Genomic DNA, 13,237 nt, shown 5'->3' on the forward strand with positions numbered 1-13,237 from the left:
AGAGTGCATATTCACAGTTTATAGACTCAAACTACAGTCACACATCGTGTTGTACTTCTGACAACATCAGATTCCGTTGGATTTGTCAGCATACAAAACGCGCAATGTCTTCAAACTGTAGAGAGGTGTGTCTGGAGGTCTATGTGAATGGCGAGTTGTACTGCACTGAAAGCGGCTGGGTACCGGATGAGAAAGACGTCCAGATGGAGTTTATGATCACCGAGCACATCTACGAGCTTCTCGGGTGCAGCTCGGGCGAGATAACCGCACAGCTGGAGGTGGACACGAACGAGTGCATGTCAGTCAGTCACTGCGCTTTAGAGGACGAGCTGCACATCGACATTGACATGAACCACCCAACCTGTACCTGCAAAGCCCCTGAGAGCAGCCCGACAGGTGAATGCTCAACATGCACAACTCACAACTTTTCTATAATAAGTATCAGAATCAGAAAGAGCTTTATTGCCAAGTGTGCTTTCACACACAAGGGTTTTTTTTAGGTCCTGAAGCTTCCAGTGCAATAAACAATACAAATACAACACAGTGATAAAAACAATTCTAAGAATAAAAATATGAAGAAAAATAGTATAAGCTCACGGTTATGTTTAGTCAGAAAGACATAGCACATATTATGAGCATTTATAGTATTTGGGTGATAAGAATAAATATTATGATGATCACATTCACAGCTTATAATAATAACAACTCTTTTAATAAGATCATTATGTCTGCTTAAATTAATGCATGATTTGTTAGACATATGGACATCACTTGGGCTCCTGGTATTAGATGAGTTTTAGTGGATCAGATCAAAAGTAGACAAGGGAAACCGTTTTAATCCGTCTTTTGTCTGCTTTCAACCACTTCTGTCCTGATTTCTTTTAGGGGAGGGTCTATGGGTGGGTAAATGTATGGGTTCGTTCAGATCTTTCGATCAAATGGACAAAATAAACTCACACAATTTACATATGAACATGTGCTTGGTATGTTTTTTATTTATTTAAATAAATTTTCTTTCATTTTCAAACCAAGCTTGGGTCTCCGGGCCTTCCCATAATGTTAACGCATTAGATGGAGTGTAGACGGTCTTTTGAGTGTTTACAATACGAAAGCAATCCTGACAAATGCGTTTCGGAGTGGTCGAAAGTGGACACGCTCAAAGTGTTTTAGACCCCATTTACACCTGTATTTAGTGTCGTCCACCTGTGATCTGATCGCCTGAAACACATCTTAATGCAGTGTAAACTCGGACACAGTCACCTCTGATAACAGATTACTATATATTGTAATGTAGACACCTGTCTAATAGTACAAATAAATGTAAATTGAATGTGAATGTCAACCTGTGGGAGTAACAAAATACTTGTAACTTAGTTACAAATACAAAATTTGAGTAACTGTATTTCATTACGGTTATATTTTAAATGGGTGGTCAAATTACAGTTAACGTTACATCCAAAACGTCAGCTGTTTTAGATTACCAAAGTGATTACTTGTCATTTATTTTAATTTAAACAATGTAAAAAGCAAAAACATCTACAATACATTTCCCCTCATGAGTTTCATACTCCTTGCAGAATATGCACAGTTTCAAAAATTAACAAAATAAGTGGGATTACCTTTATTTAGTACTGCCATGAATATGCTACTTCACATAATATATATTTACATATATTCTACAAGACAAAATTACTGAATTTATTATACAAAATTGACACATTCATAAATGTCTGTCATTACCTGAATGATCCACGATTGTTTTCATATTTCATATTAAGTCATTTGTTTAGGTAATTGCGACATTATAACGTACAATTCAGACTTCTTTGCTGAGAATTGTGAGATATAAACTCAGTTGTGAGTTATAATGTCCAATTATGAGGGAGAAAAAAACAGTTTTTCTCAGAATCTCAAAATTTAATCTGTGGTTTGAGATGTTTCTAATAAAAAAATGTTTTCTTCCAGAATCTACCACAGAGTGGATGATGAAAAAAATGAGTGGACTCTTTCAAACGCTTTTTTGGATGGATCCGGCTGTTCCAGAGCCAACCGTTCCTGAACCGGATCAAGTTCCTGAACCGGATCCTGAAGTGAATCTGGTCAGCGTCTGTTGGCCAGCAGAAGTGTCAGGAAGCAGCAGTGGGATCGAAGGGAACAACTCAAACTCAAAAGGAGGTGAATGTCCACAGAGCATTTGAGATGCACCATTACAATGGCCATGCGCACACTGTAAAGTTTCACAAGTGACAACCGCATTTAACGGCATTAACAACTAGTTGTTCAGTCGGGTCCGTACACACTGCGTATAGTTTCTATAAATCCAGTTGTCACTCCCGTAAATTACCGAACTGTGTGTGTACAGAACGAATGAGACGCAAACAGAAGACTAATTATTCATTTTTGATTTGTGGTTAGTGATATTTCTAATAACATTATTTGTTTTCTTCTTTTTTCAGAAATTACTAAAGAGGAGGAGATGACAAAAATGAATGCATTCTTCAAGAAGTATTTTCCGATCGATCCGGCTAAGCCTTTGTGTCCTGAACCTGAATTGGACCTAATTGATACCAAGGAATCGTGTGTCCCGGTTCCAAGCGTTCCTGACTCAGATTCAGAAGATTCGTGTGTCCCGGTTCCAAGCGTTCCTGACTCAGATTCAGAAGATTCGTGTGTCCCGGTTCCAATCATTCCTGATGTGGAATCTGAATCAGATCTAGATGACTCAGATGATTCGCGTGTCCCGGTTCCAAGCGCTCCTGATGTGGAATCTGAATCAGATCGAGATGACTTGTTTCCGGCATTCCATCTTGTTTCCGGCGTTTCTGATTCAGATTCAGATGATTCATGTGTCCCAGATCCAAGCAATTATGTGCCAAAATCTGGCAAATGCACTTCCAAGCAGGAACCATTTCCAGTGGAACATTGTTTCCGATTGGAGAAGCGTGTGAAGGGCTGCACACAGCGTCATAGACCTGTCACTGCGGTCTGGAACAACATCTTCATAGGAAATGAGTAAGTCTACAACACATTTACACTAAAATAAACCATGTATGAAATAATTTTACACTGTAAATTCTCTTTAGTGAAAGACTAATCTAGGTGGTTGTGTTCTTGTGCAGAGAGATAGCAAGGGACCGAATGGTACTGAAGGAGCTGGGTATTACTCACGTCCTGAATGCGGCTGCGGTGAAGAACAAACTGAGGGTCTTTTTGGGAGTGCCTAGGGAGAAAGACCTCAAAGATGCTGTTAATACAGGGTCGAGTTATTACAGAGGCAGCGACATCAAGTACTGTGGCTTACCTGCATCGCACGGTTCAGATATCAGCAAATATTTCTACAAGGCTGCCAAATTCATCCTCAAAGCCAAGAAGAACACAGAAAGTAAGATCTTTTGTCAAGTGTTCTGGAGTGACAAACGGTTTGGGACTTTTTTTTAACTTGTCGTTCTGTTTTTATTTCCACAGATAAGGTGTTCATTCACTGCACAGAGGGTATCAGCTACGCACCTACACTTTTTCTGGCATACCTGATGATCCACCATAACATGACTGTGGAGGATGCCATTGATCATCTCATAAAGGCGAGGTACATCAAGCCCGACATTGAGTTCCTGAAGCAGCTGGCAGTCCTCAATCAGGATCTTGTGCACAAGAGGGAAACAACAGCTACAGCAAACACAAGCAGGAAGCCAAAATGATTGATGGCATTAAAGATCCAAGCACAGTGTGTGTGTGTGTGTGTGTGTGTGTGTGTGTGTGTGTGTGTGTGTGTGTGTGTGTGTGTGAGTGTGTTTGTGTGTAAGAAACCAAATAGAAAACAAAACGACAGTGTGTGTGTGTGTGTGTGTGTGTGTGTGTGTGTGTGTGAGTGTGTGTATGTGACTGTGTTTGTGTGTAAGAAACCAAATAGAAAACAAAACGACAGTGTGTGTGTGTGTGTGTGTGTGTGTGTGTGTGTGTGTGCGTAATAAACATTTTAAAGAACACTGGATATGAATGCAATTACCGTCTTATTACGTTTTTTTTTAAATAAGTTTATCATTTATTACTAGTGTATTTATGCTTAACTACTGCATAATTCTGGACCTTTAAGCTAAAGTGTTACCGGTGTTGTAAGTGTTTGTGCTATGTCGTGTCCAGATTGTACTGGGTGGTTGTAATAAGGTCATAATAAGGATGTCCTGCTCTTCTGGGTGCAGTGTGAGAGCGTTTTGGCCAGTTATTGATAATTACAGGAAATTGATCATTACATATTGGCCCAATAAAGGACTTTCAAATCATTATCCCCACCTGTCACTTTCTTTTTGATCCAATACTACGATGCACTCGAAAAATAATTTATTCACTGATTTTGTTCATCCATAATAAAAAATAATTTAAAAAATCTCTCTGTGCCCTTCAGGAGAGCACACTTTGTATGTACAGCACACTTTTTGCACAACTGTACTGAATAAACTTTTAGTGTAAATAATATAAAGAATGAATTCAATAAAAGGCCACTTAAGGCTGTTTTTTTCCATCGTTAAACTAGCAAAAGTGGATTTCGGACACGACCTAAGTGCACTTACACCATGCGCTCAGATTGGTAAAAATAGGGCCCAATGTTTGACATGTACTAAATTGCAGCTTCAACACTATAAATGTGTAATTTTCAAGACATACAAGTTTCAGTAGAAATTACATTAATGTAACGTTTTAGGTTGCAAAGAAACGAAAGATGATTCAGAATCAAAATGACATTTTTTAAATTAAACCCACTCAGGTACAATATGTGCATAGCACACACTATATGAGACAACAGAATGAATCAAAATAAAGGACACAGTGATAAAGAATACAAACAGGTGTGATTGTCAAATACAGTACCATGGTGAAAAAAACTAGGGCTGTGTCTAATCGCACCATATACCCTTAAATAGGGTACTATTTGAGGGGAAAGCCAGAGGTGGGACCAAGTCAAGAAAGATAAGCCCAAGTCAAGTTGCAAGTCCTCAACTTCAAACTTCAAGTATGTAGCACCTATCTTTAGTTTAAATCCTACATAATGAGGGACCAAACGGACCAATTTTGCTTATGATGAGTATGCATTAAGCATAATACCAATACTTGCTGGTCAACCAGTTTGTCTGTGCAAGCACAGAACAATACAGAAGAATCGACGGTAGACGAGAATCTACGAATGTTGTTCTTTTGGATATAAACACTTTGAAATAGATTCATAAAAAGAAATTTGGTGTATGAGTATGCACAATTTGCAAATTGAGCATGACTGCTGCAACCTCGAACTTTATTCACCCACATAAAAATTGAGATCAACTTTGAGAGCCTGATTACAAAAACAAAAGATTCAGAATTACAAGCCATGTCCCAAACACTTCAACATATATCAAACCTATACAGTAGCTGTAAAGGCTGGATGGAAGAACAGAACCCAAGAGCAGATCAGTTCAAAATATTTATTAGAGACCTTATCTGTGCTTTGACTGTGAGAAGACCTTCATTACATTAGGAGGATTAAAACAACACCAAAGATTTCACACTGGAGAGAAACTGTACCAGTGCTCCCTCTGTGGAAAGAGTTTCACTCAGTCAGTACACCTGAAATATCATGAGAGAGTTCATACTGGAGAGAAGGTGTTATGGGAAAAGTTCCCGGTTCCGGCTGACCTAGTTAATGCAGCCTAACAATCAGTCAATTGATTTGAATAATGAAAGATAAAATGTTCCATGTGTATGCCATAGTAAAGAGATGTTTTTAGTCTAGATCTAAACTGACAGTGTGTCTGCTTCCCGAACAATACTAGGAAGACTGTTCCAGAGTTTAGGTGCTAAATAGGGAAAGGATTGACCGCCTGCAGTTGATTTAGATATTCTAGGTATTATCAACTGGCCAGAGTTTTGAGACCGCAATAGACGTGATGGAGTATAATGTGTTAAGAGCTTGCTTAAGTACCGGGGAGCTAAACCATTTAGTGCTTTGTAAGCAAGAGTTTAAATTAAGAGTATGTAGCGATGTTTAATAGGGAGCCGGTGCAGTGTTGACAGAACTGGACTAATATAATCGTACTTCCTGGTTCTAGTAAGAACTCGAGCTGCTGCGTTTTGGACCAGAGTTTGTTTATTAAGCGAGCCGGGCAGCCACCCAGTAGAGCATTACAATAATCTAGCCTTGAGCTCATGTACAGAAACATGGCTTTCAAATGAAAGATTGGTATTAAAGATTATTATTCATCCAAGCATTCGTCTCATCCTCATTTTTTATTAAGTAACTTCTGTTCTCTCACTTGTCAGATGATGTAGGGGAACTTTTCATTAAGTTTTGAAAAGTAAGGGTTTTTATAACGCCTGGAGCGCACCGAGGCGCTGAGCGCTCTGGTCGCGGAGAGTTGAAGAATGTTCAACTTTGAGTAAAACGCAGCGCTCATCACTGTCACTTTTCACCCAGCCGTCCAATCACAGTGGAGGAGGGGCGGGACAAACACAACACAGACCAACTGGCACATTCTGCGTGTCGTCATCAGATGAAAACATGCAATAATAATGGAACGAAAATATTTAAAACAATAGCCAATACTTTACATTGGATCCGCAGTTTTATATATAATCAATACAGAAACAAACTACCTGTGAAATTAGTAAGACTTCCAATGATTTTCCATATCATAACAAGCAAAGAGTCTCAACTCAAGAAAAAAAAGCTGCCTGCCAAAACGCTCTCAAGCGGCCACAGCGAGGCGTTTTCAGCCGGCTAAAAATGCTTTGGTGGACACACGGCCTAATGTGATAAAATGTCAACCGTGTTGCCTCTGTTCCGTATTTTGAATATATTTGTGTCTTTAGTCATTTCTATCTAATGGGACAGTGAGAATGCCCCCGAAACCCCCTATAGGGACAGAGTTCCAACCACAATTTCACTAAAATCCTATGGGAAATACTGAATGTCATTAAAAGATAATAATGTATTCATGTTTATCACCAGTTTTGAATTATTTGGATATACTCTGTTGTATAAAAGCACATTAGATTGGACCCCCTCTATATTAATTGTGGCCCCGGTTGAAAAAATTCTGAGACCACCTGATTACTAAATACATGGTCAATGCAGTACAGTGTTTAATGTTGTAAATGTTGTGGTACATTTATTCATTAAATTACACAGTTAAAGATACAAAGTACATTAAAGTACAAAGTTGTACTTTTTACTTCTCTTAGTCTCAAAACATACAGAGCAGTTTTTTGAATGCAATAAAAGTATTTTCAATTTGTTCTCAATGCAAAACAAAACATAAATCACAGCATTTTACACCAATGCTTTTACTGATATTGCCAAAATATCCTTTGACAAATTATCAAACTTAAGTACTAATTTTAGAAAATGACCCTCAGATTAATTAAACAAATTCTGAAGATGAACATTTGCTCATTTAGGCAGCTTAAGGCAATGCTTTTTCTTATGTCTCCGTAGATTAGCTAATTGGTTGAAACTCTTCCCACATGAAGAGCACTGGTGCGGTTTCTCTCCAGTGTGAATTCGCTCATGATCTTTCAGGCTTCCTACCTGAGTGAAGCTCTTTCCACAGTGTGAGCACATGTACGGTTTCTCACCAGTATGAACTCTCTGGTGTTTTTGTAAATTGCTTAATGTAGTGCAGGTCCTCCCACAATCTAAGCACACATGAACAGTATGGACACGCTCATGCACTTTTAAATGTTTCTGTAGTGAAAAACACTTTCCACAAAAAGAGCAAACATGAGGCTTTACAGCAGTATGAACTTTAAGGTGTCTTCTTAAGCTTGATGCCTCAACAAATGTTTTCTCACACTGATCACAGCTGAACGATCTCACTCCAGAGTGACGGCGCAGATGAATTTTGATATAGCTTTTCTGAGGAAAACTCTTTCCACACTGAGAGCAGGTGAATGGTTTTTCTCCAGTGTGAATCCTCATGTGTTTCTTAAGGTTTGATTTCAGTTTGAAACTCTTCCCACACTCAGAGCATGTGAACGGTTTCTCTCCAGTGTGAATCCTCATGTGTGTGCTAAGTTCTGATTTATGTCTGAAACTCTTTCCACACTCAGAGCAGGTTAGAGATCCCTTGACTCCAGATTTGCCAGCTTGTTCTTGTGTGAAATTATCTTCAATCTTTGAAACGACTGCATCTCCATCTTCATTTTTGAGATGAGGTTTTGGAAACAGATGTTGTTTGTCTTCATTCACTTCCATTAGATCTGAAATCAACAATTAAATTAAAAAAGGACAAGTAAAATAAAGTTCATTCTTAATTAAGCACAAATCTAGTTTACTACAGATGTATTTAATTATACACTAATGTATAATTTTAAATGTATTGATCTGTGTGAGTTTTCATCTTAATGTTCCTCATCAGTCATTAAAGAGAATGAAGGAAAAAACACCAACCTATTTGTTCCTCTGTCTCTTCATCTTTTATTCTGCAGGGTTCTTCCTTAATCTCCATCTTTACAATAGTATGTCTGTAGTTTCTCCTGGAGTAATTCCTCCTGCTTCTTCTTCTTCTCCTGTGGGAAGATGGGAATATTCCCAGCATTTAAACTCTCATGAACGGCTGTGGGAGCGGCTTCACTGACTGAAGGTGTGAATTGTGATCGCTGTTGCTCATTTAGCAGATGATCATCACACTTACAATCACTCGCAATTATTCAGGTGGAAATGTTTGCTCAAGTAGTCATTTAGAGACAATCTGTACTTATCTTGCTGGATGTGTCTGCTGCCTTCTTTTACATTTACTTTTGCTACATCTAGCTACGTCTCATTCCAGCCAGATGCAGTGACTGATGGTGACTGTGACTAAAGCCCTATTCGGACTGGATTAGTTTAACATGGGGACATGGGGGTAAAGTCATTTTACCTCAGGACGTCTGTAATATTAATGGCCAATTCGCACGGGATAAGACATCTCAGTAAAACTAGCAGAAGTGGGAGGAGTAAGTCGCTTTACGCACCTCCTTGACGTCATGTGCATATGACGTTACCGTTATAACGTGAGCAAACCAAAACACAACCTGAGCGCCAGTCTGAACTCCGTCTCCAATATGTGTGTTTTAATAAACAGTTAGGTCCAGTCTAACGATTCTGATTGGATTATGTTGGTAATAGACACTTTCCTAGAGCTAAAATGTGTTGTGCCTCTAATAAGTGCTTTTGATCTTCTTTTTGCTTTAAATGATATGCGGAAAATACTGGACATTTTCCACAGATTTGTCCCACCACCTACAACGCAACCGAATGCTTCAAGCGCCTCCATGGTCGCAAAAAGTGCTCTTTTTTAACTTTTAAACAGGAAATTACGGAATTTTACCATACATTTTTACAGCAGGTCTATTCGAACGGGATTAGTATTACCTGAGGTAATTTGTCCGGACCTTTTTACAGAAGGTAAAAGTCTCAGTAATCTTTACTGACATTCTCCGTAATGATTACCGAGATGGCACATTCGGACGGGACTAAAATCACCGAGAACCTCTGGTAATAATTACTTTACCCCCACGTCCCCATGTTAAACTAATCCAGTCCGAATAGGGCTTATGTGTGTTTTTAAAAGGAAGGCTGCATATCTCGGCTGCCACGTCACCAAATGTCACTGAAGGCGATCTCAGTTTTAAGGACCCTTGGAAGGCAGCCTTCGTTTTGCGAACTTCATTCGGCCTGTTTTGAAGGATGCATCGGTTGTATCCTTTATGGCCTTGAAATAACCCACAATCCTTTGCACACATTCCAGTTCATGAAAATAAATCGATGGAAAACAAGTAAGTACTGAGCTTGTATGAGTTTATTATAAAATGTAAGACAAAAATAATGTTCTTGAGATGAAAGCATACATGCTATCTTTTGTTTTGCTGTAAATTGATCACCGACACTAAACTGATAATGATGCGAGTACTGGGAGACTGCAGACAGCTGTCATTCACTGTATTGCATTCATAGAAGTCTAGTTAGTAAAAAGATTTGTAATACAAATTGTATTTTTTTAAATAAACTTTTAATAGTATTTTAATGCCGGAACATGTGATATACACTTACTAGACGGTCTCATTCTGGTGTTTAATTGCTGAGGAGGACTCCATTAGAGAAACACACTACATAACTGCAGATATAAAATGATTTACATGTATTCATTTTGCAGAGCTAAATAGGTAGTGAAGCTCTCCCCACTGTCAGAGCACACACAAGGTCTAAAATAGTTTATTACAACAAACTTGGTCAATGTGGCACAATGTTTAATGTTGTAGTACATTTATTCAATAAATTACAGAAATTGTGATACTTTTTACTTCTATTAGTCTCAAAATGTGATCCAGGAATATCCAGGATCCAGAAATATATTAAAGGTCCCGTTCTTTGCGTGTTTTCGAAGCTTTGATTATGTTTACAGTGTGCAATATAACATGAGTTCATGTTTCGTGTGTAAAAAAAAACAGTATTTTTCACACAATTGACTTATCTGTACAGCGCTGTTTCCTCTGTCCTAAAAACGGCCTGATGATTTCCTTGTTCTATGAAATCCCTCCTTCAGAAACACGTAACGAGTTCTGATTGGGCCAGCACTTCCCGCGCTGTGATTGGACAGCAGCTTAGCGCACGTTGCACGGAAAGGTCTCACCTCTTAGGGTAGATACGCGCCCTCAATGTTCCTGCAAAAATGTCTAATTGCCTCATCAATTTGAGCCGGAATCAGACCCGGAGAATATCGAAGAGGATCGATTACAACCTGCTCAGGAAAGACTTTTGCTGGATGTTTCAGAATGGTAAGCTGTCTATTCAGTAGTTTAAACTGTTTATTACAAACACCAACAATCAATGGTGTCTGAATGAATTACTACACTTTTATATGCTAAGTTTTTCGGATTAGTTTCGATTACCATCTAACGTTAGTTAACAAAGCTAAACAGCGATGCACTTTGTGTCATGAGTTACATAAACTGTTTTTTAGTTGCTTGGTTTTAGTTGCGTCATTAAAGCAGGAAGTGCAGCGGTGTAGTCCAAACCGGCCGTTCGCTGTAGGCTTTGAAGGGGAAAATATCTCGCTTGGCATTGAACTTTGAGCTTTATAATTTTACAGGTATTATTTATGCTCTAACACCAACATTACACACTAACTAAAGTTTGAAAGATGGAATCGCAAAGAATAGGACCTTAAAAAGCAAGAAAATCTTTTCAATATGTTCCTCAATGCATCATTTATATTTGTGCTCAAGCACAAATAATTGAACTCCTCAAAGAAAAGAAAAAAACTTCTCCTCATTATTCACATTTTACAGCAACACTAGTTTCAACTATTACTGACCCTGCCAAAATGTCCTTTGACAAATGATCAAACTTCACCACTAATTTGAGAAAATTCCCCTTAGATTAATCAAATAAATTCTAAACATTAACATTTGCTCATTTAGAAAACTTCCGGCAATCCTTTTTCTCATGAGTCCGTAGATGAGATGATTGGGTGAAGCTCTTCTCACATGAAGAGCACTTGTGCGGCCTCTCTCCTGTGTGAAGTCTCTCATGACCTTTCAGGCTTCCTAACTGAGTGAAAGTCTTTCCACAGTGTGAACACTTGTACGGTTTCTCTCCAGTGTGAATTCTCTGGTGTGCTATTAATTGGCTTGATGTAGTGAAGGTCTTCCCACAGTCAAAGCAGATATAAGGTCTCACACCAGTATGAATGCGCTCATGCTCTTTCAAATGTCCCTGTAGTAAAAAACTCTTTCCACAAAAAGAGCAAACATGAGGTTTCACACCAGTATGAACTTTAAGGTGTCTTCTTAAGTTTGATTCCACAATAAATGTTTTCTCACACTGATCACAACTGAACGATCTCACTCCAGAGTGACAGCGCAGATGAACTTTGAGAACACTTTTCTGAGTGAAACTCTTCCCACACTCAGAGCATGTGAACGGTTTTTCTCCAGTGTGAATCCAAATGTGTGTCTTAAGTTGTGATTTATATCTGAAACCCTTTCCACACTCAGAGCAGGTTAGAGATCGTTTGACTCCAGATTGTCCAGTTGGTTTTTGTGTGAAATTCTCTTCAATCTCTGAAACGACTGCATCTCCATCTTCATTTTTGAGATGAGGTTTTGGAAACAGATGTTGTTTGTCTTCATTCACTTCAATCAGATCTGAAATTAACAATTAAATTATAAAAAAGGACATGAAAAAAATAAAGAAATAAAGGCCATTCTTAATTTCACACAAATCTAGTTTACTACCGAGTCTACTGGTATCTAGTTTTAGATGTATTGTTATATCTAAGTTTCCATCTTACTGTTCTTCATTAAAGGGGGGGTGAAATGCTGTTTCATGCATACTGATCTTTTTACACTGTTAAAGACTTGGAATCCCATACTAAACATAGACAAAGTTTCAAAAGTTAAGGTGGACGTTTGATGGGAGTATTTCTTTGTCAAAAATACTACTTCCGGTTAGTCATAAGTTTCGGCAAGTTTTTTGAGATCATGCGTCCCCATTGACGTTAGTGGGGGCGGAATTTCCTTGTGGAAATTCCGGGGGCGGAACAATTCTACCGGAAGCGCGTGAGAGAGAGCGAGGGAGAGAGCGAAAGCAACAGCCTACGCCCATCAAAGCGGGGCTTGTAGGATGCTGGACAGGTGACAATTACACATAGCACATAACAATGTCACCAAAAAAGTGGGTTTTTGGTTGCCAGACCAAGACAGTCCTGCACAGATTCGCCAAAAACCCCGCGTTAAGGCAACAGTGGATGTAATTTGCTTTTCCGGATCAGCAACTGAGTTGCGCGAATGTTTATATCTGTTCGCTGCATTTCGGTGCCCAGCTCGACGCCGAATTTTCCCAATCGCCTAATGCTGAAGGATGGAGCAGTCCCAACGTTAGAAGGGTGAGTGAGACTGCTTTTAGTCCGCTTACTGTCTACACAAACCACGCGTAAACACACAAACACACGTGCACAACTGCACTTCCCACATGTACACCTTCAAAGACAAAAATACGACGATATAATTCAAGTATAAATATGTAAATAACACAAGCCGCTAAGCATATTATATAGTTAGTGTATAACTTGTAACTTACCACATAGAGACGTCCTGCTCTAGTCGTTTTTGCTGCTGCTCCTGTTCAACTGCAGCCTCTGGGTCTGATTCCGGATCATAGATGTATGGCTGTATCTGATTAAAAGCCATATTTTTATTTTGAATAAAGTTTTTTTCCGCTGTTAGG

General features: G+C 38.8%; 2 protein-coding genes across 2 annotated transcripts in view; both read right to left on the reverse strand.

The window, feature by feature from the left end:
* Positions 1 to 13,237, reverse strand: part of LOC137047049 (zinc finger protein 585A-like) — a 66,801-nt gene that overhangs the window by 7,849 nt on the left and 45,715 nt on the right. Inside the window, exons 2-5 of the mRNA XM_067424586.1 lie at positions 8,420 to 8,538; positions 7,431 to 8,229; positions 3,528 to 3,666; positions 221 to 272 (exon numbers count right to left, since the gene is read on the reverse strand). Coding sequence (XP_067280687.1) covers positions 221 to 272; positions 3,528 to 3,666; positions 7,431 to 8,229; positions 8,420 to 8,477 — 1,048 coding nt within the window. The 5' untranslated portion in view covers positions 8,478 to 8,538. The remainder of the gene's footprint in view (positions 1 to 220; positions 273 to 3,527; positions 3,667 to 7,430; positions 8,230 to 8,419; positions 8,539 to 13,237) is intronic.
* The window catches only part of LOC137047050 (zinc finger protein 585A-like), a 48,701-nt gene continuing 45,720 nt past the window's right edge, over positions 10,257 to 13,237 (reverse strand). Inside the window, exon 7 of the mRNA XM_067424587.1 lies at positions 10,257 to 12,156. Coding sequence (XP_067280688.1) covers positions 11,423 to 12,156 — 734 coding nt within the window. The 3' untranslated portion in view covers positions 10,257 to 11,422. The remainder of the gene's footprint in view (positions 12,157 to 13,237) is intronic.

The sequence above is a fragment of the Pseudorasbora parva genome, chromosome 18 (genome assembly GCF_024679245.1).
Source record: "Pseudorasbora parva isolate DD20220531a chromosome 18, ASM2467924v1, whole genome shotgun sequence".
Classification (NCBI taxonomy): domain Eukaryota; kingdom Metazoa; phylum Chordata; class Actinopteri; order Cypriniformes; family Gobionidae; genus Pseudorasbora; species Pseudorasbora parva.